Source organism: Pleurodeles waltl, chromosome 11 (assembly GCF_031143425.1).
Source record: "Pleurodeles waltl isolate 20211129_DDA chromosome 11, aPleWal1.hap1.20221129, whole genome shotgun sequence".
NCBI classification, from domain to species: Eukaryota; Metazoa; Chordata; class Amphibia; order Caudata; family Salamandridae; genus Pleurodeles; species Pleurodeles waltl.
The window spans coordinates 879,660,126-879,685,498 of NC_090450.1; the positions used below are offsets into that span (position 1 = coordinate 879,660,126).

At 46.5% G+C, this 25,373-nt stretch overlaps 1 protein-coding gene across 7 annotated transcripts in view; it reads right to left on the reverse strand.

Annotated features, from left to right (window-relative positions):
- ACACB (acetyl-CoA carboxylase beta) overlaps nt 1–25,373 on the reverse strand; it is a 1,528,264-nt gene that overhangs the window by 345,366 nt on the left and 1,157,525 nt on the right. For all 7 annotated transcript variants that reach the window (XM_069214760.1, XM_069214756.1, XM_069214757.1 and 4 more), the window contains 3 exons: nt 21,884–22,027; nt 21,209–21,329; nt 14,776–14,872 (listed from right to left, as the gene is read on the reverse strand). In XM_069214760.1, the coding sequence (XP_069070861.1) occupies nt 14,776–14,872; nt 21,209–21,329; nt 21,884–22,027 (362 nt within the window). The remainder of the gene's footprint in view (nt 1–14,775; nt 14,873–21,208; nt 21,330–21,883; nt 22,028–25,373) is intronic.

Consider the following 25,373-nt stretch of genomic DNA (forward strand, 5'->3'; position numbering starts at 1 on the left):
TCTTCGTCGTCGGGGTGTCCTGCCGGCGTCAACACCATTTGAAGCCTTCGAGCTCTCCGGTCCCATAGCGTCTTCTTCGACCGAAATGCCCGACAGGTCTCGCAGGTATCCTCTTTGTGTTCGGGGGACAAACACAAATTACAGACCAAATGCTGGTCTGTATAAGGATACTTAGCGTGGCATTCGGGGCAGAAGCAGAATGGGGTCCGTTCCATGAGCCTTGAAGACGCACGCGGTCGGGCCGACCAGGCCCCGCCGGGGAATGGAAGCCCCGAAGGGCTACCGAGCTCTTCTTTTCTTCGGTGTCGATGTGCTATTACTAACCCGATACCGAGCGCAAACAATACCGTCAAATTTTTCCGATATTTAACTAACTTTCCGAACCGAAACACGGAGCGAAGAGGAACACGTCCAAACCCGATGGTGGAAAGAAAACAATCTAAGATGGAGTCGACGCCCATGCGCAATGGAGCCGAAAGGGGAGGAGTCCCTCGATCACATGACTCGAAAAGACTTCTTCGAAGAAAAACAACTTGTAACACTCCGAGCCCAACACTAGATGGCAGGATAATGCACAGCATGTGTATCTGCAGCTACACATGCCATCGAACATATATATATATATATATATATATATATATATATATATATATATATATATATATATATATATATATATATATATATATATATATATATATATATAGGGACTGCCTATATGTAATCTAGTGTTGTGTTACTTTAATAAAGTACCTTGATTTTTGTAACACTGTGTAGTTCCTTTCATGTGTGATAAGTTACTGTGTAACTATTGTGTTATTGCATAAGCTTTGCATGTCTCCTAGATAAGTCTTGGCTGCTCATCCACAGTTACCTCTAGAGAGCCCTGGCTTCCTATACACTACCTACATCCACTAATAGGGGTTGCCGGGATCTGGCATAAGGTGCCAACACCATAGGTTTTCACCACACACCAGGCCAGCTTCCTACACTACCCATACCAGAGAGGGATTGGGAGTCAATAGAAGAGAGAATACCAAAGGTATCCAGAAATGCTTGTGTTAAATAAATTAACTTATGTATTACACAGAGCCTAGCTCACTCCTGGTGGCCTCCATAAATATTTCACATAACTTGGGGGTTCAGCGTCCCAGATATGGGGAGGACAATGCAGAACTGTTACATATGCTCTGGGCCTGCCCAAACCTGACTGCTTACTAGGTGGAGGCAACCACAACTGTGACAGAGGTCACATCATGAGATATTCCCTGTACCCAGGGACACTGCTTATTGTATTTGTTCCCGCACACCTCGAAGACTAAAACCACAGGGCAGTTACAGGACCTGGCATATCTACTGGCAAAATGGGAGATAACTAGGAACTGGAGGGCCCCTGGAGGTTCCAGAATTCAGGGTTGGCGAAATGAACTGAAACAATGGGTGGTATATGAAGGAGAGATCCTGTTGCAGGACGCTAGGAGGGGCAGGGCACCCCAGGAGATGTCCCGGGCCTGGGACCTTCTACTGGGCTCCTTGATAAACCCTGAGATGCACTCACTGACCCCAAAAGCTAACCAACTCAGGTACATCTTCCAGGGTACCTCCCTGATGCTCACCTGCATGGCACACTGAAACAGCAAAATATGATGTGATAGATGTAGAAAGACACCACTATACTGACCACTAGATGCAATGATAACCAAAAAGGGAATAGGGCATGGGAAAGGACTGGGGATTTTAGGGGGAACAAGTTGCACAATGGATATAGCACTGTTTTTTACCACACTGGTTCAAGTGCCTTTAAGAACATGTTTTAAATGACTATGCAAAACTAATAAAAATGTGTTCACAAAAATATAGAAATGGCGTAAGGGTTCTACTCATGTCTGACCCTGGTGAAGTACATTCACTAAAGGATCTGTGGATAATGCCACTGAGGGAAGCTGCCAATCCAAGACTAAAGCTGCTCTCCACAACACTTCAAGCATAAGAGGAACTCACCTCTGTAGCCGTAACAGGGGGAAAAAGTTTGATGGGCTGAAAATAGCTCTGAAATACCCAGGTTCTCGGTCACCACTACACTGCCTCAGTTCTTAATTTCTAGGATTCAATTCCTTGCCTGGTCTCTTCTTTTTACCAGGCTGGGAGTTTCCCCTAATTGTCACCCACTTCATAAAGTCTGCGTTATGTGGAAACATGGGTTGCTCTAGCCTTGTTTTCTGCCAAGTCCCTGTGCTCCTGTTGTATCAGTGCCAGCTGATATTGTACATCCTCATCCCCCTGGTGTGTTGGGTGCTGTTCAAATTGAAGTATCTCAGTTTCCATCATGGTCAGACAAGCTGTTTTTTTTCTTTCTTGTGCCCCACAATTAGCCATATTACTTGTCCCCTCACTACTGTCTTGTATGTCTACACTCTGATCTTCTTGAATTTGTCTTTTCAGAAGAAAAGATTGAGAAGGTGCAAATCTAAAATGGGCCAAAGACCTTCATCCATCCATCTCGGGTACCAGAAAGTAGTGGGAATAGCAACCATTTCCTACTTTTGGGGCTTCACACCTCTCTAGAGCCCCTTTGGAAAAAAGGCCTAGCACTTCCTGCCTCAAAATGGAGAGTTGGTCCTCTGTCATTTGTTGATTGGATGACAAAATGTGTGGCAGGGAAGAAAGGAAGGTCAAGGCATGCACCCTGCAAACAATTTGAAGGACCCACCTGTCCAATGTGATCACTTGCCAACCTGCATAGCACAGGTGGATTCTCCAGCTCATTAGTATATGTGACCCTGCAAGGGTACAATAAAAAGCTTTGCCGGAAGGGCTGCTTGGAGTTGGAGGAGGAGCTGTACTGAGCAACATGATGACCTTGGTTGCTTGGGTGGTGGACACCAAGGCCCCAAGGCCTCTACTGCAACACTGCTGGGTCCCCTGCTGGGATGGGAAAGGCTGGCGGTTGGGAATGCTTTGTCCGAAGCCAAAAAAGGAACTGTGAATTTGCTGCTGCTGGTGAGGCTGGGTAGAAAGGCTCAAAGAGTGAGTGGTAGGATAGCACTACTCTCCTTGTCCTCAAACAAACGAGTCCCATTCCACAGCATGTCTAACAGTGAGAGTTGGACTTTGCCTGGGAACCTAGGAGATCGTAGCCACGCATTTTGGGAATGGCAACAGTTTTGCCTATTGCCCACCTAACAGAATCGTTGGTGTACTAGCCACAATGAATCATGAACTTCACCACATCATGACCATCCTGAATCGCCTGTGAAAGGACAGAGCGAAGGTATTCTAGAACATTAGAGGAGGACTTGTGCCACAGAGTCCTGAAGGGCATGGGTATAGCAGCCTAGCTAACAGGTAGCATTATTTGATCAGAGGCCAAAATTCGCTGAGAATAACCACTTATCGACTATCTCTGCTTTATTAGATTCCCTTTCACAGGAGTGGTCAAGAAATAGTTTGGGTTGATCTAGCTAGTGGAAATTGGCATAATAAGACTCTCTGGAAAGAGGTGCTGAGACAAAAAGGCCAGGTCGCCCAGAGCAGGGCGGTGGCACCTGGCAATTTGCCTGTTAATCGGAGGGCTGTTAAGAGGCTCACCCCAAGCACCCAGGAAGGTATCTGCCTGTCAAGTTCTCATTGAATGTTTTGAGAGGGGTGTGGCCAGCATCCGATGCAGTAGGACGTGAGTTGCTGAGCTCCCGCCTGGCCACCCCACATCCTTAATAAAATCCTGCATACACAGAGGCCCCAATGATATTGGGACCCCCGGTAACCTCTTCACAGATCACCTGAGCCCTAGACGTGGGACCTGAAAGCCACGTGATTGAAAAAGACAATCCTCGAGATCTCATACAACCGCGAGGGGCCAAGACAATAAGGTGGCGCCCAGGGCGTGGAACTGCGGAGACGCCTACGGAGCAAGGGAGGACCTGCGCGCCAGCACGATGAGAGTGAGAGACCCTGACGGTCTTTGTCTCACTATCGATTGCACTGACTGGTGAGTGTGGAGTCGGTAGAGGGCTAAAAAGATTGAGGGAGCCGCGCGATCTGCAGCACTCCTACGGAGCGGCAGCAGCGCCAAGGGACAGAGGACAGGAGGCCACAGGACATTAGAGCCCCCAGGTGTGGCGCCCGAGTGCTTCCCCCGCGATCGGCCTGGGCTTTCGCTGTGGGCCCCTAGAGCAGCAGGGGAGTGCAGGGATAGCCAGGTTGGTCCCTGTGCCTGTGGGCCGCGAGCGGCCACAAGAGGGCTGAAACAAGATGGCGACGCCTGGGGCACGTAAATAATAAAGTGGTGCCCACGGAGCAGAGGAGGACCCACGGTTCAGAGGAAGGACCCTGCTAGAGGCTGGTGACCCTAGCTGGCTACCAACAGACCTGTTCGGTAGACGAAGCAACTTAAGAGGGTCAAAACAACTGTAGAGGCCATGTAACTAACAGACCTTCCGCACGACAACGACTGAGGCAACAGAAGGAGGTGAGGAGGCTGGTTCGAGGGGCCAATAGTGCCGGCGGCGCTGCTGGGGACTATAGTAAGATGATCGCGGGGATCGCACTGGAGGGCACAGAGAACCCAAAGCCACCAGACACACAGCACGTTTAGGAGGGCGCCCCGTCGGCAAACAATACCCTGCTAAGACAGGAATATTGGAGGGCCCCCAAAGCTAGAAGGGGGACTGGTTTTGCGTAACCCCAACCTTACAACACCGAGAGGCCTGTAGACCGGGACCGAGAGGGCCAGAGGTGGCCATAGCAATATCGTCAGACCCCGATACAAGAACCCCTCCATATGACCACCACCCAGCCTTGCACCTAAGATGGTATAAAACAAGACAAGGGAGAAGAAGAGCGCTCAACCCCGCAAACATAGCATCCAGAGGGGCCCTTGGTTAGAATACTTCGGCGCGCACGTACGCTACCAGGCCAACTAGGGTAGAGCCTCAGATTACTGGCCACCATGGGAAAGATGAATGAAAAGAAAGACAGAGCGTGGGCAGCGGAGAGCAATGGAACACTCCCAACAAACCAGCATACCATCATAGAATAACCTCAGCGGGTCCCCACACTGACAGGCATCTTGCAAGTCATCACAACCACAAGAGAATCACTTTAAATGAAGATAGATGCGCTGGGGGTAGACCTTGGCATCCTCAAGGAGGTTCATCGGAAACTGCCCAAAAGCGTAACCACGACAGAGAAGACACTGACAGAGCTTAACCCTGAGGTGATCTCCTTACAGACAAGGCTTACAACTATGGAGGCGAAAGTGGGCACCCTAGAACTTAGAGAAAAGGACAGCGAAAATACATCCCGGAGGAATAATATCCGCATTGTACGTATGTCTGAAAAAGTGGAAGGGAGAGATGCGGTATCTTACTTAGAGAGATGGCTGCGAGAGGAGGTAGCATCAGAGGGACTGTCCACCAACTATGTGTTGGAGAGGACGCATAGGGTCCCAGCAAAACTGCTGCAACCTGGAATGCCACCTCGGCCAATAATTGCTTGTCTCTTACATTACTGGGATCGCAATTGTATCCTGGCAAGAGCACGAGAGAAACAAGAGATAATGGTGGATAATCATAAAGTGATGATCTTCCCGGACTGTACCAAGGCCATACAGAAACAAAGAGCAACGTTCAAGGAAACTAAAGCAAGACTAAGACATTTAGACGTGAAGTATGCCATGTTGCTTCATGCCCGTCTTAGAGTTTCCACGACTCAAAGGACGCATTTCTTTCACACACCCAAGGAAGTTTGGGACTGGCTGGATCTCCAAGAGCACCTCGGACAAAGCCATACAACCGTAACAGACAAGAGTGCACAGAAGAAATCAATTAAAAAGAAAGCGCAAAACCTTAATGGAGGCACACCAACTAAAACTGAGGCGCAAAAAGATCAGCAAAGGGTGGTAATAATAGTGGCTGAGATCAGCAGGAAGAGACGAGAAGGCACCAGCCTGAAGGTGACGGACACAAATAGCAAGGCCTCCATATCTAGCGGAGAGGGTTCTTCAGAACATTCAGACAACAAGTTACCTAAAATCACCCCCAACACAGTGGATGAATTCTTTTGGGACTAGCTAACAGGCACAAAGAACGATGTGACACCCAACAGGGGTTGAAGGGCATTCCCTACTCATCATATACCCAAGCTACTGCACAAGGAGGGACAGATCTTCAGGGAACCGACTGATGAGTTCTTAGAGTTGGCTACCTACACTAACCTGGTCAAAGAACAAATGGTACAGAGCTGGGGAGCAGGTATATGATTACCATTTGGTGAGGAGGCGGGATGTCGACTGCTTATTGCAACCACCACCGCGACGTTGTTTGGTGGACATCTCCACCAATATTAAGTTAAGTGCTATAGTTTGGATGAGGTGTGGGGACCCACTTGTCCTGGGGGAGGGGAGTCGCGGGGATTGTTCATAGTTAGCCGAATGGAGAGTCCGACGTCACGTCACCACACAAATCATGCTAACGGAAGGCCGAGAGCACCTGGAAAGGCACTGGGCACAGGTTGGCAGAACTGAAATAATAAGGGATAAGATTACACATGGCAGACACCACAATATGTAAGATAATCACTTGGAATATTAAAAGGATGCATACCATGGCTAAGCTATATAGAGTCCACTCCTACCTTCAGCGTAGGGGGGTGCAAATTGCTCTCCTACAGGAAATGCATCTAACAACCAAGGAAGGGCTAGCGCTACAGCGCAGGTGGCAAGGTTGGCAGAACTGAAATAATAAGGGATAAGATTTCACATGGCAGACACCACAATATGAAAGATAATCACTTGGAATATTAAAGGGATGCATACCATGGCTAAGCTATATAGAGTCCACTCCTACCTGCAGCGTAGGGGGGTGCAAATTGCCCTCCTACAGGAAATGCATCTAACAACCAAGGAAGGGCTAGCGCTACAGCGCAGGTGGTAAGGTTGGCAGAACTGAAATAATAAGGGATAAGATTACACATGGCAGACACCACAATATGAAAGATAATCACTTGGAATATTAAAGGGATGCATACCATGGCTAAGCTATATAGAGTCCACTCCTACCTGCAGCGTAGGGGGGTGCAAATTGCCCTCCTACAGGAAATGCATCTAACAACCAAGGAAGGGCTAGCGCTACAGCGCAGGTGGCAAGGTCAGCTATAATATACTACATACTCTTCATATGCACGAGGGGACCTGGATCCGGGCGAGGATACCGTTTCAGTGTCTGAGTAAAATTATTGATTCGGAAGGTAGATATGTGGTGGTAAGAGGTAAATAAGATGGCCGCGATGTGGTGCTGGGTAGTATATATGGCCCAAACGTATATCAAACGCAGTTCTTCGATGGCATATCTAAAGCCTTGGCCCCCTTTCTAATGGGACCAATAATACTGGGAGGGGATTACAACTGTATAGTGGATCCTACCCAAGATAGATCGCACCCACCCCTTTCAAGCACGCAGACCGAGAGGGTGGCTGCGCCTTTTCAAGGTGGCAAAAGGAATGTGGGATAATAGACTCCTGGAGAAAGCAATATCCCACGGACAGGGATTACTCTTACCATTCCAGCATAAATGATCTGCACGTCCGCTTAGATGCTATATTATGCTCCCCAGATATACATGCTTAAGTACATACAACAGAATATCTGACTCGCACCCACTCAGATCACAATCCACTGTTACTCTGTCTTAGATGGGGGAGGGGGGGAGGACCACCCCAGTATTCAGACGTGGTGCTTGCGCCACAAAATTGTGGAGGACCCAGTCTTCCGAACTGCGACAGGCACAGCACAGCAGAATTCCTCTTGGCGGAATGGGATGCATTTAAGACAGTAATTAGAGGAACATGCATCTCAGAAGTAGTAGGGGTCAGGAGAACTCTACACTTAGCACGATTACCCCCAGAGCACGTGGAGGCATTGGGAGAAGAAATCACGGTCCAGGAAGTTCAGGCGGCGATTAAAATCATGGCCCGAAATAAGACGCCAGGTACTAATGGGATCCCTATTGAGTTTTATGATACTTATAGAGAAGTCCTAGCTCTCAGACTGACTAATGTGCTTAATATGGCCAAGTCCATTGGTATAGTAACACTATATACCAGAGATGCGCTAATTGTCTCCTTGTTAAAACCAGGGAAAGAACCGCATGACAAACTAGCTTTTCGACCGCTCTCAATGTTAAATACAGACTATAAAATATTAAGCAGGATCCTAGCGACGCGCCTGCTGCCTCATATGATTATTGATTCAAGCAGATCAATCAGGATTTACCCAGGGAACAGCACAGCACACCACCACAACGGTAGAGAGGCAGCAGCAGTTCTAGCAGTTGACATAGAGAAGGCCTTTGAGAGCCTGGAATGGCCTTTTTTACATGGAGTGATGGAACGTATGGGGCTAGGGGAGGCATTCATTTCCTGGACACGTTTACCTTACACAAACCCGAAAGCTAGGGTCCGCACAGGACGGCAAATATCCCAGGATTACAGGGTGGAGAGGGGTACTAGATAGGGGTGTCCTCTTTTGTCCCTGCTATTTGCACTAGCCCTAGAACCCTTAGCATGCTGGGCCCGAGGAGGGATGATTGATCAGGGCTTAGAGGTTAACCTAAAGTAGCACTATACTGCATTATATGCAGATGACATGCTCCTTTTCCTCCGGAACGCCCAGAGAGACCTCCCAGGAGTGCAAGATATGCTAAAGAAATATGGCTCCTTGTCAGGACTTCAAGTAAACTGGAGCAAATACAGTCTATTCCCAGTCCAAGCAAATGGCATACCCCCAGATGCACGAGGACCCTTGCCCTGGCAACCTCGTTCCCTTACTTACTTGGGATCCACATACACCACCGAACAGACGATATGCTGGATGGCAATCTGAGTAGGGCCATGAGAGGCCTGAAAACAAGCATAGCGTTCTGGTCTACACTGCAAAGACCAACAGCAGTCCCAGAGTTTGAGGCTCACTATCTAGCAGCCCAAATGCAATGGCTTACACAATGGGTAGCGGGAAGAAAAACACCGGGGGGATCACTCCCCATATATTGATCCCTGACCTAGCAGTTTTGAGTAGGGCGGTTCTACGGCTCTCAGACACTGGTAGTGGAAATAAATCTGAATTTCAAGTTACACAACGGTGTTGGGCAAGACAACTCTAGAAAATACCCACATGGGTCCCGTATTTCCCAGATCTCCCAAATAGGGTTTTTGGAGGTACTTCCACACAGAGGGTCTTGGAGAGGGTTAAGGTCCTGGAAAGAAGCAGGGGAGACCGAGATCAGAGCGCTCTATGATAATGGGACGCTGCTTCCATGGAACTCTTACATTTGAGGACTTTAGGGCCCAATATGAGTTGCAGAGAAGTCACTTTCTACTACAGAGAGCAGTTACGGAAGCTATAAAAACAACACTGTAAGGCTGGGATAGAAGAACCCTAGCAATCAATTAGATGTCAATATCTAGTGATGGCATTAGGGATGTTCAAAGCAATGACCTGCCTATATGGGAGACTATGAAGGGAGGTGATGAAGCCACTGGAGAGCCTGAAAGATAAATGGGAAGCAGACCTTGGTAAGGCGATTTGGGACACTGACTGGGAAAACATCCAATATTACACGAGGAAAGCCACAAGAAATGCTTGTTTTAAGCTGATTAATTTCTATATATTACATAGAGCATACCTTACACCGGAGAAAATGAATAAAATGTTCCACATAAACACAGGAATGCATTTGTTGTAATGAAGTAAGCGCCACATTCTTTCACATGCTCTGGGGGTGCCCTAGGCTCGAGGGCTTCTGGGAGAGTATCACAGACATAGCCTCAACAGTTCTAGAAAAAGAGATCCCATGTTTAGCGGGCCGATGCTTACTAAGCTGGTTCCCACACAGCTAAAAATAAGATTACTAGCCGATTCCAAAACTTGGCTTATGTGCTCAGAAAAAGGGAAAGAACCAGAAACTGGAAGAGCAAAAGGGGCCCACGCATAGACACTTGGAAAATAGAACTCACCAAATGGGCGGGATATGAGTCCGAGATTAGACTCCGAGAGGCCAAGAGAGGTCGAACTTCACTCGAGGGAGCACGAGCATGGGAGGCCTTAATGGATGCCCTCAAAGAGTAGGACATCTAGGGAGTAGAACCCGTGCCTGGGTAGAATAGGAGATGGGCCACAATGGACGGCTCATTGGTGCCCACCTACGAAGGTGGGGAACATCCCCCAACTGACAACTGAAGAACTGCCAAGGCCATACACCGCCTGCAAATACCGTGCTACGCGGCAATACCTTTGCCCTACCATCAAGAATCACATGAAACGAGATGCATGAAAAGTGAGGTGGCTAGGACATTCCCACTGAAGAGGTGAGGGGGTGGATGGGGTTTAATAGTTATGAAGGTTAAGAAACAACACACTGACTGCATGATAACACTAAGAGAAAAATCAGGAGAGAGTGACTGCACTACATAGTAGATTAGATCTTTAAGGGCTATCCGACTACAAGAGAGAGTACTGTAGCCCATATCGATACTTCTTCTGATGATACACTATTTTTTTTATACTGTACTGTACTTAAGTATGAATACAAAAATGCAATAAAATTCTGTTTTAAAAAAAAATGAATCTGATGAGAGGCTCAGAGGCAGTCTGGCCAAGGTTCGGGATTTTTAACAGTACATTTGTTTTCACCTCCATGGTAAGGAGGTGGAGGCCAAAGACGTCTGCCACTCTGAGCATACCAATGGCTTAAGAGGACGATTCTCCCCCCATGGCATGTCCTGGAGGAAAGAAAAGTGTTGTTTCTGAAGAGGTATCCAGCCCGCTAGCGTCTTGCAAGTCCCCATACCAACTGTCTTCCAGATAGGGCTGAGCAAACTCATCACCCTGGTCACAATTATTAGCAGAGTATGTACCAAAAAGTACAGAGAATGAGGTCTACCTTGTGGTAAAACCAGCTCCAAAACCTCAGTCAGATTTGGTTGCGATACCAGTCAAAGTCAGATCGGCATCAAATCGGCATCTACAAGGACAATGGATGCCATAACTATTCAGGCAGTGAAGTCCGCATCTGCATTGACGTACCTGGGCGTTGCGCAGTAGTGGGCACCAGGGGCTGTGTCAGTACTGGAGTCGATGGCAGAACTAGCTCTGATGGTACTGCTTATCCAGTGGGTGAACCCACCAGTAGTAATCCAGAAGGAGGGTCAACTGGTTCTGTGGTTCCCAAAAGGCACACCAGATTTGAAGAGCACAGCTGCTCAGACCTAAAGCAGGGGGCAGCTGAAGGCCCTGGAAACTCAGGTTGGGCCAGAACCAGCTGCAGAATCGGCTGACTGCAGGAACAGGATAGATGGCGCAATCCACAAGCTTAATCAAGGGAGTGGGAATGGCCAGAAGGAGCAGAACTCCACTTCTTGTGCTTACCTGAGGATTTGCAGCACCACAAAAAGCTTAATTCCGTGATGGCATTTGGGTTCATCAACGTGCAGACTCCACAGTCTTGGAGTTGTGGCTTGACCCCAGAAACCACAAGCACACCTGGTGGGCATCCGTCAAAGACATCCGATTGTGACAGTCCTTACAAGGACTTAAAACCTGTTTTAGGGGGTGGCATCCTTTGCACACTGATAAAAATTGAGGTAAATGTGTCTCTGAGATGCACAAACACATTAGAATTTGGGGTTGATGGAGGGAGTACTTTGAACTGGTCAATCCACACATTTAATATGTTTATGGATCTCGCAATCAAACATCATTGCCTATCTATGAGGTTGTGATACCAGGACAATTCAATTTCGTTGTCATGATACTGATGTGTTGTTTTTGCATACAGTAAAATCATTAAAAATGGTTGTGGAAAAATGTGTCTCTGAGAGGCCAGAAAAAGCTCCAACTCAAGCTGTGTCTTGTGGCACAGAACAAAAGGAACACACATCAGCGAGCAGGAGTGGCATCTATATGGGCCCGACCATTGTTTCTGCGTCAGTGCAAATTAACAAGGAACCATCTTCTGGCGCACAGAGGTAATATGGAAAAGCATCCAGATCTAGTCTGACAGGAAATATTCAAAAGGTGAGGAATCCGCAGCTAGAAATCCCTATCAGAAACAATTAATAAGCTCTTAGCAATAGTAAAACAAAGTTGTTTTAACTTTTGCACATAGACAGCCCTGTCTCAGGCACAGACACAATGCATTATACATAGTACTTCCAATGGATTGAGCTGACCTGCTTGATGCTGTCTTCAATGCACCCAACACTGCTGGCATTACTTCTGTCATCACAAACAATAGCCATGGACTATTCATTGTCTTCAGAAGAATACTTGGAAGTATACATGCTTTTTTGGGTTCACTGTTTTCGTACCAGGTTGGTGGATTTCTACTTGTTTTGTTTCTGGTATGTGATGTCCTTTTAACTATTATGATAAGACAATAATTCTGCTGTGCCTATTAAAGAAGCACCATTGTCATGCAGTGGCTTTCCTGGGAGTGGAGTTGTGCTAGAGTTTGGGAGACCACTGCTCCTTTTGTTTCGTAAGTTTTATTCACTAACTGCTTAACTTATCTTCCATTGTTGCACTTCCTTTCATAAGATTGATCTGAAGATCCCGTTAGAATATTTGTCTGTTCTTCCTGTCCATCGGCTGGGGGTGATCCATCCACATATTATTTTCTCTGCGGGGCTTTACAACTGCCCATCAGTGTATCTGCTTCCTATGGTTCACCGTTGCTCTGCCTCAAGTGCCACTAAAGTATATGTCTGATATACCCATTGTATACAGTGGAGTCCAGCTCCTCTTGCTTCTCTGTCACCATCACCTAACTGGATGCCTTACTCACCTACTGCATCTTGGGGTGGAAGCTATGGCCATATGGTGCTGATAACATTGCTGGCTGCCAGATGTAATGCATCTCCAGTCTAGTTCATGGTTTTACTCACAAACGTCTTTCCACTGCCACTGGTCACGCATTTGATGATTTTGATTTGATTTTGAGGCCAGGTGCAGAAGATGTCTTGCAAGAGTTCCTTGTAGAGTCTTGCTAAGCGAATCTGAGGACCCACCCTCTGTGGAGCCCTTTTTCACCTCCAAGAGGGTGGGCATTGTCTACCTGCATCACCTGGACATATCCAAGCGATCTGGACACTGTCTTCTTTTTCAGGTTCTCCTCATCTGAAATACACTTTGAGTTGCTCCGGCCTGGACCAGAGGTCGCAATAGCAGCAGAACAACCAAGGCTTCCATTGACCAACAAGGGTGTCCAACGTCACTTAACCCCTACGCACCTGGGCACCCTGGTGTAGGTAATCCGGTCTTCTTGGTATCCACACGTGAGGGCACTCTCCAACCTTCTTTGTGCCAACTGGTTCCCTAGGGGTCCACTGAGAAGGGTCCTGAGTCCATAAAAATCCAACTGCGACGGTCCTGTGTAAGCCTATGGGACACCCGGCTCGTTAACAACTCTGTACTGTACTCTGAATATTTACTCTGGTAATTTCCTACTCCCCCAGCACCTGGGATTATAACACACTTACCTTGGTTGTGCACCTCCATTCTTACACCCCTTTCCTAATATCTGGTGTGCCGCAGACCACCCCTCCCCAAGGATTCCATGTATTTGTATGTTTTTCCTGCTTGATGCTAAGGGTATATTTTCTGTGTGTTGATATCTCTAGGAAGAGATATACCAAAGTTAGTATAGCCTTAGTGTTGTAATAAAAAATACTTTATTTTTGCAATTCCTGGTGTGGTTCTTTTTTGTGAACAGTTACTGACTGACTATTGTGGTATTGCTAGTGCTTTACACTCCTCCTAGATAAGCTTTAGCTACTCACCACAGCTACCCCCTAGAGGGCTTTTGCTATCTGGACACCAAAACACTATCACAAAGGGTTGTCTGGACTGAGTACAGGGTGCCATACCATAGGTGTACATCATAAACTGAGCCAGCCTCCTACACAGGCAATGTACAGAAAGAAAGTTTGAGGATGATAATATGTTTGCCTGGTTTCACAATGAAAGGGAAATAAAGTTCACTAATATATGAAAGCCATTTCATGGGGCAAAATTATTTGTTAAATAATGGAGCAGAGTAACAGAATTATTGACAACAGAAATGTGTTGTATGCCAAATAAGGATAGTGGGACTGAGGTTAATTAGTATGGATGAGGATGGGATTTGGCGTCAAGAATTATAGGGTCTACATAAGCATTGAAAGCTGATGATGGAGCAGATTCGGTGGGTGAACTGAGAGTACGTGTGATGGAGGATATGCATCATACTTTTACAGTGGGTGAAAGGGGTAGAGATGTTTGAAAGACTGGAAACTGCCAACTTAACATAAGGTTTTTGCTACAGAACACGTAGCAGACGAGTGAAAAACATTTAAGTACTGTTTTGTTTGGGATGTGTCTGTAAGGGGTTTGTGAATGCTGTGTTGAAGGGGGAAGTGTTTTACGTTTCATTTTCTGTTGATGATCTGAACAAATGAGACCACTGATGTGCTTTGGAAAGATTTGTTCTGCAGCAGCCCATTGGAGAAGGTCCTCAGGGCAAAACTGCGGGTTGGGTGCTTTAACTCCTGTGACAAATGTAGTTCTTTAATTCACTACACAATCTGGAACCTGGAGGATTATCATTGGACATTATATTAATACTGGCAGGATTCATAACGGCAAAAGCACATTTGATGTGTGGGCAGGATTTGAGAAAGACAATTATATAAAGCAAGAAAATGTAAACCCCTCTTTACTTTAAATGTATTTACACTTGTTCTCACCTTGCTCTTCCAACCACAACAGTCTGTGCCCAAAGATGCATGATCTCCATGAAGCTACCATGATCAAAGAATCCACTCTGCCAGGCACCTTTAACAGCTGTGGAGAGGTATAAAACCATTGAAATTATTTGTATATTAGGTTTGGGTTGGGATATTTCATTTTAACAAGCAATTACAAAACAAAGTACATATAATATACAGAGTTGTCTGCAATCCATGCACAAAAAGCTGTGCCTCTTTTCTTGTTACAGTCTAGCTGTGACTGATAAGTTACTTACTTTACAAAATGCTTTATTTAGTAGAGACAATATCTAGCTGCAGATTCCTTACCATAACATTTCCCCCAGGCGTTAGTCTGGATCCAAAGATTTTTCACATTAAGTACCCCTGCACGCCATCAGGAGGCATTGATAGTCTCAGAGTCAGTCATCGTCTGCGCCGAATAGGACTTTGTGGGTCCCATATATACGCGCCACCCTGGCGCGCTGATGTTAGTTTCTTCTTGATTGAGGCGTAGCTCTTTCTTTTGATGAGCACTGGCTGGTGCAGAAAGAAAAGAACTGATGTCGGCGCGCCAGGGTGGCACCTATATAGGGCCTGTGATGTCATATCCAGCAAGGACGATGCAGACAACAGACAAGAAGCCAATTGACGCCACTGTAGGAAAGTACCCTCTTTTTGGCATGGTTACCCCCACCTTTTGTCTGCTATTATTATGCTTAGACTGTTTTCACTGGGATCCTGCTAACCAGGACCCCAGTGATTCTGCCCTCTCCGTCTAAATTTGGTTGCCTAGGACTTTGCATACCCCACAATTGGCATACTGGTGCCACCTTATAAGTCCCTAGTATATGGTTCCCCATGGGCTGCAGCATGTATTGTGTCACCCTTAGGAGTCAATGCAAAATGTGTCTGCCGGCCTGCTATTGCACACTTTTACCACAGGTCACTGCACCAGGTCATTATAAGTCACCCCTATGGAAGGCCCTCCTAGCCTAGAGGGAAGGGTGCAGGTCCCTGTGAGTGAGGGCACCCCTGCATAAGCAGAGGTGCCCCTACGAACAGTTCCATTGCACAGGACTTCGGAAGTGTGGGGAAGACATTTTACCCGTGTACTGGACACAGGTCACTACCTCTGTCCTGCTACATAATGGTAACTCTGAACCTGGGCATGTTTGGTATCAAACATGTCAGAATCATACCCAAATACTGTTTCCAGTATTGATTGTATGATGTAAGTTTCCAGTATTGATTGAACTCTGGGGTCTCCTTAGAGGATCACCCAGTATTGCTCCTACCAGTCTTCTAGGGTTTTCTAAGCAGCCTGCGGTGCTGCCACCCCTCAGACAGGTTCCTGTCCTCCTGCTGCTTGACCAGTTCAAGCAGGGGAAGGCAAACAAAGGATTTCTTTGGGAGAGGGGGTAACATCCTCTCCCTTTGGAAGTAGGTGTTACATGGTTTAGGAGGGGTAGCCTCCCTAAGCCATTGGGGTATGCTTTGAAGGGCACGTTTGGTGCCCTCTGTGCGTAAACCAGTCTACACTGGTTCAAGGACCTCCAGTCCCTGCTCTGGCGCGAAACTGGGCAATAAAAAGGGGAGTGACCCCTCCCCTGTCCATCACCACCCCAGGGGTGGTTCACAGAGCTCCTCCAGAGTGTCCCTGGGTTCTGCCATTTTGAACCCAAGGTTGGCAGGGACCTCTGGGAGCATCTGAGTGGCCAGGTCAGACAGGTGACGTCAGAGCCCCATCCTGATAGATGGTCACCTGGCTAGATGACCAATCCCCCTCTAAGGACTATTTAGGGTCTCTCTCTTGTGTGGGTCCTCAGATTCGGCTTGCAGGATTCCAGCAGGACTCCTCTGCAACCTTACTTAGACTTCTAGCCACTGGAACCGTGACTGGACCCTCCAGGAACTGACAATATGCATCAACGATGAAGACTCTGCTTGCAACATTGTTTCTACGGCTCCTTTTGGCTTCTGCAACATTTCTACGGCTGTGCATTCTCTGAGGGCAGCAAGTCTTCAGTCTGCACAAGACCGAAGAAGGAATCTCCCTTGGAGTGAATGAATCACTCCCCTGCATTCGCAGGCATCAACTGGGCATGTGTTACCAGCAGGATGAAGGAGACCTTGAGGCCCAGCAGCCTTATATTCAGCTGCACCGAAATCCAAGATGGAGGGTCAAAACATCAAAATCACAGCCTGAATATCCTGACCTCACTGCTCCGGACAATAGGCCTGAAACTGTACTGTGTCCAGAATGGTTATGATGAAAAGAAGCTTCTGAGGGGGGGTCAGGTGTGACTTCGAGATGTTGATAATGAACCCCAGCGAATGTAGGAGTCTGATAAAGTCTGGATGGGGAAATGACTGCCCGGGGTGAGCCCAACTTGACAACCAGTCATCGAGGGAAGCCTGAATCCTCTGACCTCAGCAGATGTTCTGCAACCACCGCCAAAACCTTGGTGAACATTCAAGGCCATTGGTGAGGCCAAAAGGGAGTACAGTGAACTAAAAAGTGATCGTGGCCCACAGGTAACACCTGTGGGCAGCCAGGACAGGTTTTTGAAATAAGGCATCTTGCAAGTCTAGCGCTACCAACCAGTCTCCATGGCACACAGAACCTGAGCCAACATGAGCATTTTGAATTTCTCCTTCACAAATAAGTTGAGAGTGCACACGCCTAAAATAGGGCAGAGTACTCTGTGCTTCTAGGGCAACAATAAGTATCAGGAGTAGCAACCAAGACCTACTTACAATGTTAGCACCCTCTTGATGGCTCCTTTGGCCAAAAGAGCCTGCACAGAGCAGGGAGGGATGGTCCTCCATCAGCTGGTCTGGTGATGTTAGGGCGGGTTGTAGGTGGTGTTGGATCCTGCCGCCAACTGACTGGCCTTGCTGATAAGATGGTAAACTAATTGGGCTTTGAGACTGCAACTGCTGGGGTGGGAATGGCAGATTGGGCAAACCTCTGACTGGGAGTCCCACAAGGCTTGTGGGAGTCACGTCTTCAGCCGCAGAAGGACTGGGAATCCTGTTGGCCTTGGTGGATGGTGGGCAGGAACAGACATTGCTGGTAGCCTCTACCTACCACGTAAAGTGCAAAAGGCATAATGGGACAGTAGTGGGGTCATGGAGAAACCAAGCAACAGGGGAGTGGCCCACCTGTTCTTAAAACGATCTAGTGCAGAATCTGCCTTATTGTCAAAGAGGCAGGTGCCATCGAAGGGCATGCTCAAAAGGGAAACCTGAACATGCCCCAAAAAGCCAATAGACCTTAGTCAGGCATGGCGCCTGAGTGTTAGTGATGACACAATCACCCTGCTTAGCAAGTTTGTTGTATCTAGTCTGCAGCTAATGATGAACGTTGATGCATCCCCGCCATTGGCAATAGCCAATGGGGATGGCTCAGGGCTCCTCTGAGACCATGGGCAGCACTTGCACAACTGAAATCTAAACAGTGTGGGTATATTGGTCCATGAGGCATGAGTGTTCACTGACCGAAGTGCATGGCTTGCAGAAGAGAAAATCCTCTTTCCAAAGATATCCAGCCTCTTGGATACCCTATCTGGTGGTATGCTAGGGAATGTGCCAGGGTTGACTTACAAGGTGAAGGCCCGGACAACCAGGCTCTCCGGGGTTTGCTGCTGGATGAGGAAAACTGAGAACCCAGGAGCAGGGCGTTATTAGCGGCCAATTGTCCTGTGCACAGAAGCCCCTGTGCAAGCTTGGGCCAATGAGGGAGGAAAGGTTCTGTGGGGGAAGACTCCCAGCTGAAACACCTCTATCAAGACATTTGTCTTGACTGCCACTGAGGGCAGAATAAAAAAACACGATGAATAGGTCAATGCAGGCAGTGCCAGGAATGTTGGCACTGGAATGGGCTCCAGGGAAGGTTGTGGTCTTGCAAATGGAGCTGGTCCGGAACCAGCACTGAATCAAGGTGGCCCGACTGGTGTAGAAGGCGGACCCACTGCAGAAATCCAATGTGGGGACCCACCAAACAATGGGGCCCAAAGGCACTCCAGATTGGTGGTCCTGCCCAAATGAGGTGTGTGGCCTTGTAAAAACTCTTAGCTTGGTGGGCGTTGCTCATGCTCTGAGAAATTCTAGAATTGTTGAGGGGACCCAGAGACAGGCTCAGTGGCTGATGCATCATTCCTGTACCTTGCTGAATGACTTGGACGCACACAGGGAAGTAGAAGGCAGCTTTGACTTCTTGGATTTTTTATGGGACTTCGCTGACAAGTTTCAGAGCCAGGCATCGCTCAGCAAACTGGCATGGGACCTTCTAAATGACTGGGTCCCGGAGTGCACAAGAGACAATGGGCACTGGGCAACCAGGAGCTTCAGGGAACAATCCCACAGCACCTTAGGATTTATGCTGCAGCAGTCTTCATAGGCCTTTGAGTCATGGCCTGGCTCCAAGCACCAGAGACAAGCCAGGTTGAAGTCTGTCACAGACATCTGTCTATGACATGGTTTAAACCTCATAGTTTTATATAGAGCACTTCCCTAGAACATTTAGAAAACAAGTTCAAAAGAATTAAACAAAATGTCTAAAGAAAGTTGTCCAAAAAGTTGACAGAGTTAGCCCTCCCAAGATCTGCACCGATGACGCGGAAAGTAAAGAATACATGTCAACGTGCACACATCACTTCTAACGGAGAGAACGCCAATACCGAGCCAAAAACGTCACCTACCAGCACACAGAGGAAATGCTCGAACATTTCTGGATCCTTTCTGAGGTCTGGGGAATATTCTAAGATAAGGAACCTGTAGCTAGAATCCTAAATCACATACATTTTATATAGATGACTCAGGAATGCATTTAGGAGGTAAAGTAACACTTCAATGCCATTCAAGGAGCAGTAATGTCCAGTCTTGCAGATACAGGACATACCATATGAGTTGCAAGATTTATCATTGTGACATGTGCCCAGGACCCAGTTACTGGGTCCCCCTTAGTTTTCCCAAAGCTGGGATCTGCTGCAGTGCACCAGCAGTCTTGTATGCAGATGGTATTGCTACCTCTATCTGGCTACAACATGGGAGCATACTTATAAACCAGTTGGGTAAGTAATGGAGATCTATTTGCTTAGATACTCTGTTGCCTGCGGTGAAGGAACACAAATGACCACTACAATGATAACGGGTAATGATGTAAGCCTTAACATGGCATCACTTTGCAGCAATACACAGTTCTATGGGCCACCACAGTATTCCACTCCCCCTCATCCTTGCCGTGGACACCCTTCCTTCATTTGTGTACTACAGAGGTCCAAGCTGTCTAGATGTTCACTTAGGAGAATGCATGCAGGAGATCACACCTACTCTGCCTTGCATTATTTCTCTCTACTCTCAGTGCAGAGTATGCCGCTGTGTATACTATTACAGTGCTGTTTTGCCCAACCTCACCTCTCCACAGCACTCAATGGCTGAAGTGAGATCACAAAGATCAGCTTTGACTCAGCCTCACCACTGCATTCAAAGCAGTACATTCCACATACTGAAAACCTTGACAGACCCTGCGACCACTAGCCACAAGCAGCTGCTAAGACCCCGAACACCAGTAAACGTGCAGGAGGGCCATTTCTCAAAGTGTGTCCCACCTTGCACGAGAAAGGGAGTTGTTGTTTCAGAGACCACTATTTCACAAATATCAATGTCTGTTCTCGCTGTTCATGTACCATTTAATTCAGAAAAGTGCTGCATGCACTATAATGCCAATTAGGAGTGGACTGCTGCAGCTTTGCTAGGATATTTTCGAAGATTATTGTGGGGCAGATGTGAAGCAAATTCATCTTGCATTATGTCTGGCTACCAAACCCCTAAATCACTGTTCTCTCATTCAACAAATGCTGATCATCCGTAATAAAAGTGTGGCGTTCCTTAACAGAAGCTTATTTCATGCTCAATAGTTAAAAAAGAATGGAGAAGACCTGCAGCACAAGAGGTGGTGAACAAAGTTCTTTCTAATGGCAACTTTATCAAAGCCTCCTTTAACAGAAATGTAATGGAACGTGATCTAAGTTAATAAAGTGCTAACACAAAGTAATTGATGGTCTATCGATACATATTCAAGAAATCATTATTACATTTTAGACATATTTTATATTTGTTAATAAAAATTATTGTGGTTTTTCAGATGCTCACCACAAGTCCTATAAGCAAAAGAAAATGTTCTAACACAACTATACCCATATAGCAGACCTCATTTCTTCAACTTCAACAACATTTCCCCAAATAAAAAACACTCTCTCCAAAAACACTTGAGGGATTCATGAAAACGAATCCACAGCAGCTTAGTCGATCAAAATAAGGACAGCAAATCAATGTTCAACACTTGTTAATACCGCTGTATCTACCAATTTCTACAATCTTTAAATGGTTACACAGAAAAAACATTTACTGAAACATAATTACTTACTTGGGTGAGGTCTTCCAGCAAGCATCCACCGTGGATCATAAGGGGCTTTGCAAGGCACAAAATCAATTTCCCTTTCAACTGGATCCTTTGGAGAAATGACTGGCACAGGGCTATGTTTATCCTACATTAAATATAAATATCAATCAGTTACAAAGGAATGACAATGACACTAACATGGATACTAGAAACAGTGTAAGACTTGCTATTTACTTAGTCAACCAAACATTCAGTCTCAAACAACATAAAGGTCAGGGACGAGACCTAACAAAAGGCACTGAAACCAGATTGGAACTAGTGTAGCTACTATGATAGTATAACCCATTGTGAAGAATACATTTTATGATCATCCTCCATAATAAGAAATAACACCTGTTTGATTTAAACACTGAGGTATTAAGTGCATGGTTTTGTTTACACAACCTCTGCAGCTATAGAAGAAAACAACTTGTTTCATGTTAATGTTAATACTGTGTTCTCCCAAAATTTATGTAAAGACATTGGCTTACTGCACACAAGTAAACATGTCAATCTATACATACAATGATAAAATGACTAGAGAGAAAAATAATCATGTTTCTGCTAATAAGTCATACTGTACACACAAGTATTATACAGTTGTATCTGTTTGCTAGGTAAACCTATCCATGTTATGTTGAGGTTATTACTGCACAGTACCTTTGGCATATATGATAGCCACTCTAAAATGGTATACACTCCATCAAAATCATCAGGAACTGTTGTGTGGGAAACTCCATTATTGTGCATGACCTGCACACCTCCTAGCTGATTATTGGATGTGTAAACTTCACGACCCAGCACCTGTTTAAAATAGAGTCATCCAATTCATCTTATAGTTACCCAAATATATATTGTTATTGTCATCTTTACAATTGCACTACAGAACACATTTTAGAGTCAGATGTTTTAAATGATGAGCATGCACAGAACAAAAAAGGAAAGCACAGACTGCACTGAGCCGCCATCACTCTCTTATCAATACTTTGAGTTATTTGAGAAACATTTTAAATGTTAAGTGAAAGGTAGTAAAAAAAAATAACATTCAAGATATGTTTATGTTAGGGTAGGATTGAAATAAATCATTCAATTATTTATAAATCAATTACAATAATGTTATTTTATGGAATTTACGTTTAATATCACATCTGTTTGAACAATTTCATTCAACTGAACATGCAATTTACAATAAGAATGGATAAAATAAATGAACAAAATTAAATCAACATTAACCTTAAGAGTATTTAATAAGCTACAAAGATTAACATAAGGGTTAAAACAAGTTCATAGTTACCATATTTACATTTAGGTTTAGGAAAAAATTATATTACAATATAAATTATTTCCATTTGATTTGAATAAATTTAATGGATTACCCCCCAACTTTTTGCCTAGTGTTGATGACAACTTTGATTGAAAGTGGGCTGGGACCCTGCTAACCAGGCCAAGCCCCAGTGTTGTTTCCCTAAAAATGTACCTTTGTTTCCACAATTGGCATGGCCCAGGCACACAGTTGAGTCCCTTGTAAAAGGTACCTATGGTACCAAGGTCCCTGTGACCAGGGAAGGTCTCTAAGGGCTGTAGCATGTATTATGCCACCCTAGGGGAACCCTCACCAAGCTTGCAGCTTGTGTGTGCTGGTGAGGAGAAAAAGACAAAGTCAACATGGCACCCTTCTCAGGATGCCTTGCCCATACATCACTGCCTGTGGCATAGGTAAGTCAACCCTCTAGCAGGCCTTACAGCCCTAAGGCAGGGTGCATTATACCACAGGGGAGGGCATAGCTGCATGAGCAATATGCCTTTACAGTGTCTACGTCCATTCTTAGACATTGTAAGTGCAGCGTAGCCATATTAAGTATATGGTCTGGGAGTTTGTAATAACAAACTCACTGAATACTGGGGAGTTTGGTATCAAATTTCTCAACACAATAGACCCACACTGATGCCAGTGTGGGATTTAATGGAAAATGCACAGAGAGGGCATCTTAGAGATGCCCCCAGTATGTTAGTCAAACTGCTAGTGTAGGACTGACCAGTCTGTGCCAGCCTGCCACTTTCAGACAAGTTTCTGACCACATGAGGTGAGTGCCAGGAAGCCTGTCCCGAATGGTGGTGCCTCACACCTCAGGAACTGCAACACCTGGCTGTGAACTTCAAAGGGTCAAGCCTCTGGTTACAGTGCCCCAGGGCACTCCAGCTAGTGGAGATGTCCCCCCAACTCTTCCCCATCCCCCAGACAAAGCCACATTTGGCAGCAAGTCCAGCAGGAAAATTAGGGAAAACAGGGAGGAGTGACCATCCCAGCCAGGACCACCCCTAAGGTGTCAAGAGCTGAGGTGACCCCTCCCTGCAAAATCCTCCATCTTGGTTTGGAGGACAGGGACCAATAGGAATAGCTTTGTGCCCCCCTTCCCAAAGGGAGAAGGCACAGGGAGGGTGTAGCCACCCTCAGGGACAGTAGCCATTGGCTAATGCCCTCTGACCCCTAACACGCCCCTAACCCTAGGATTTAAGGGCCTTACTGAACCCAGCTCACCAGATTCCTGGCGACCTACAAGAAGAAAAAGGACTGCTTAGCTGAAACCCCCAGCAGAGAAGAAGGACGACGACAACTGCTTTGGCCCCAGCCCTACCGGCCAGTCTCCTGCCTCAAAGAACCTGCAAAAGACCAGCGATGTGTCCAGCGGCCTCAGCCCAACTCCAGAGGATTGGCCTGCACCCAAAAAGGACCAAGAACTCCCAAGGACAGCAACTTTGTCTAAGAAAACCTACAACCAAGGACTCCCACCTCACTCTGGATGCAGGAGTCCTGACCCTTGTGCACCAGACGCCCACGCCATGTGTCCAGGTGGTCCACCCAGCAAGAGAGGGTTCCAGGCGATTGAGAGCAAGTGTCCACCCTGGGTTGACCTCTCCACTACGCCACCTGTAGAGGAAATCCTGAGGACCCCCTGACCGTGAAGCTCCAGACAAAGATATCTGACGCCTAAAAACACACTGCACCCGCAGCCCCCGGGCCCTGGAGAAACAGACTCCCAGTGCCTCTATGTTCAGCAGGTGGATCTCCTCCCTCTCTGACAGGTGGTGAGCCCGAGACACCCCTCTGGACCTTGCCTGCAGCCTCTGAGTGACCCCCGGGGGTCTCCTCATAGACCAGCATTGGAAACCCGATGTCCTATTTGCACCCTGTACCCGGCCGCCCCTGTGCCGCTGAGGGTGTGTGTTTGATGCCTACTTGGGGCCCCTCCAGTGCTCCGTCAAACCCCTCCTGGTCTGCCCTCCGAGCCGCGGGTACTTTCCTGCAGTCAGGCCTGATTCAGAGTACCATCTGTCTCCTTAAATTTGCTCAACTTTGACCTCTGCACCCGGCTAGCCCTGTGTTGCTGGTGGTGGGTGTTTGGGGTTAACTTGAACCCCAACCAGTGGACTTCCTAAAACCCGGAAACTGAAACTGTATGTGTTGTACTTACCTGTAAAACGATCTAACATTTCCTCCCCCTGGGAACTGTTTCTTAAAATCGTACTGAGTCCATTTTTAAAACAGATTATTGCCAATAATTAAAAAACTGTACTACTTACCTATTTCAAACAAAGTACTATTGATACCTGTGTGAAATACGAAACTTATGGTACTTACCTGTAACTTGAATCTTGTGGTTCTAAAAATAAATTAAGAAAATATATTTTTGCTGTATAAAACCATTGGTCTGGAGCTAAGTCATAGAGTGTGTGCTTCTTCTATTGTCTGTGCGTGTACAACAAATGCTTTGCACTATTCTCTGACAGGCCTAACTGCTCGACCACACTACCACAAAAGAGAGAATCTGTATTATCTACTTTAGCCTCTATTAATATCCACTACTTCAGGAGGAAGGTCAAATGCGTTCAACTGCTGCCACTCAATCTCTGCATATGGAAGTCCAAGTTGTGAAGGCCTGGGAACAAGACTCTACCCTGCTGCTGTGACAGAAGATCCTCCAAAAACCAGCTGCAGATCAGAGGACTAATGCTCATGCCCAGAGGTTCCAGGTAACGTACACTCCTGGCCCAGTCTGGTGCCACTAGCATGACTTAGGCCCAATCATTCTTGATTTTCTGTAGAATCGGGGCAGGAGAGGCTCCACTCTAGCCAGAATACGTCTTCAAG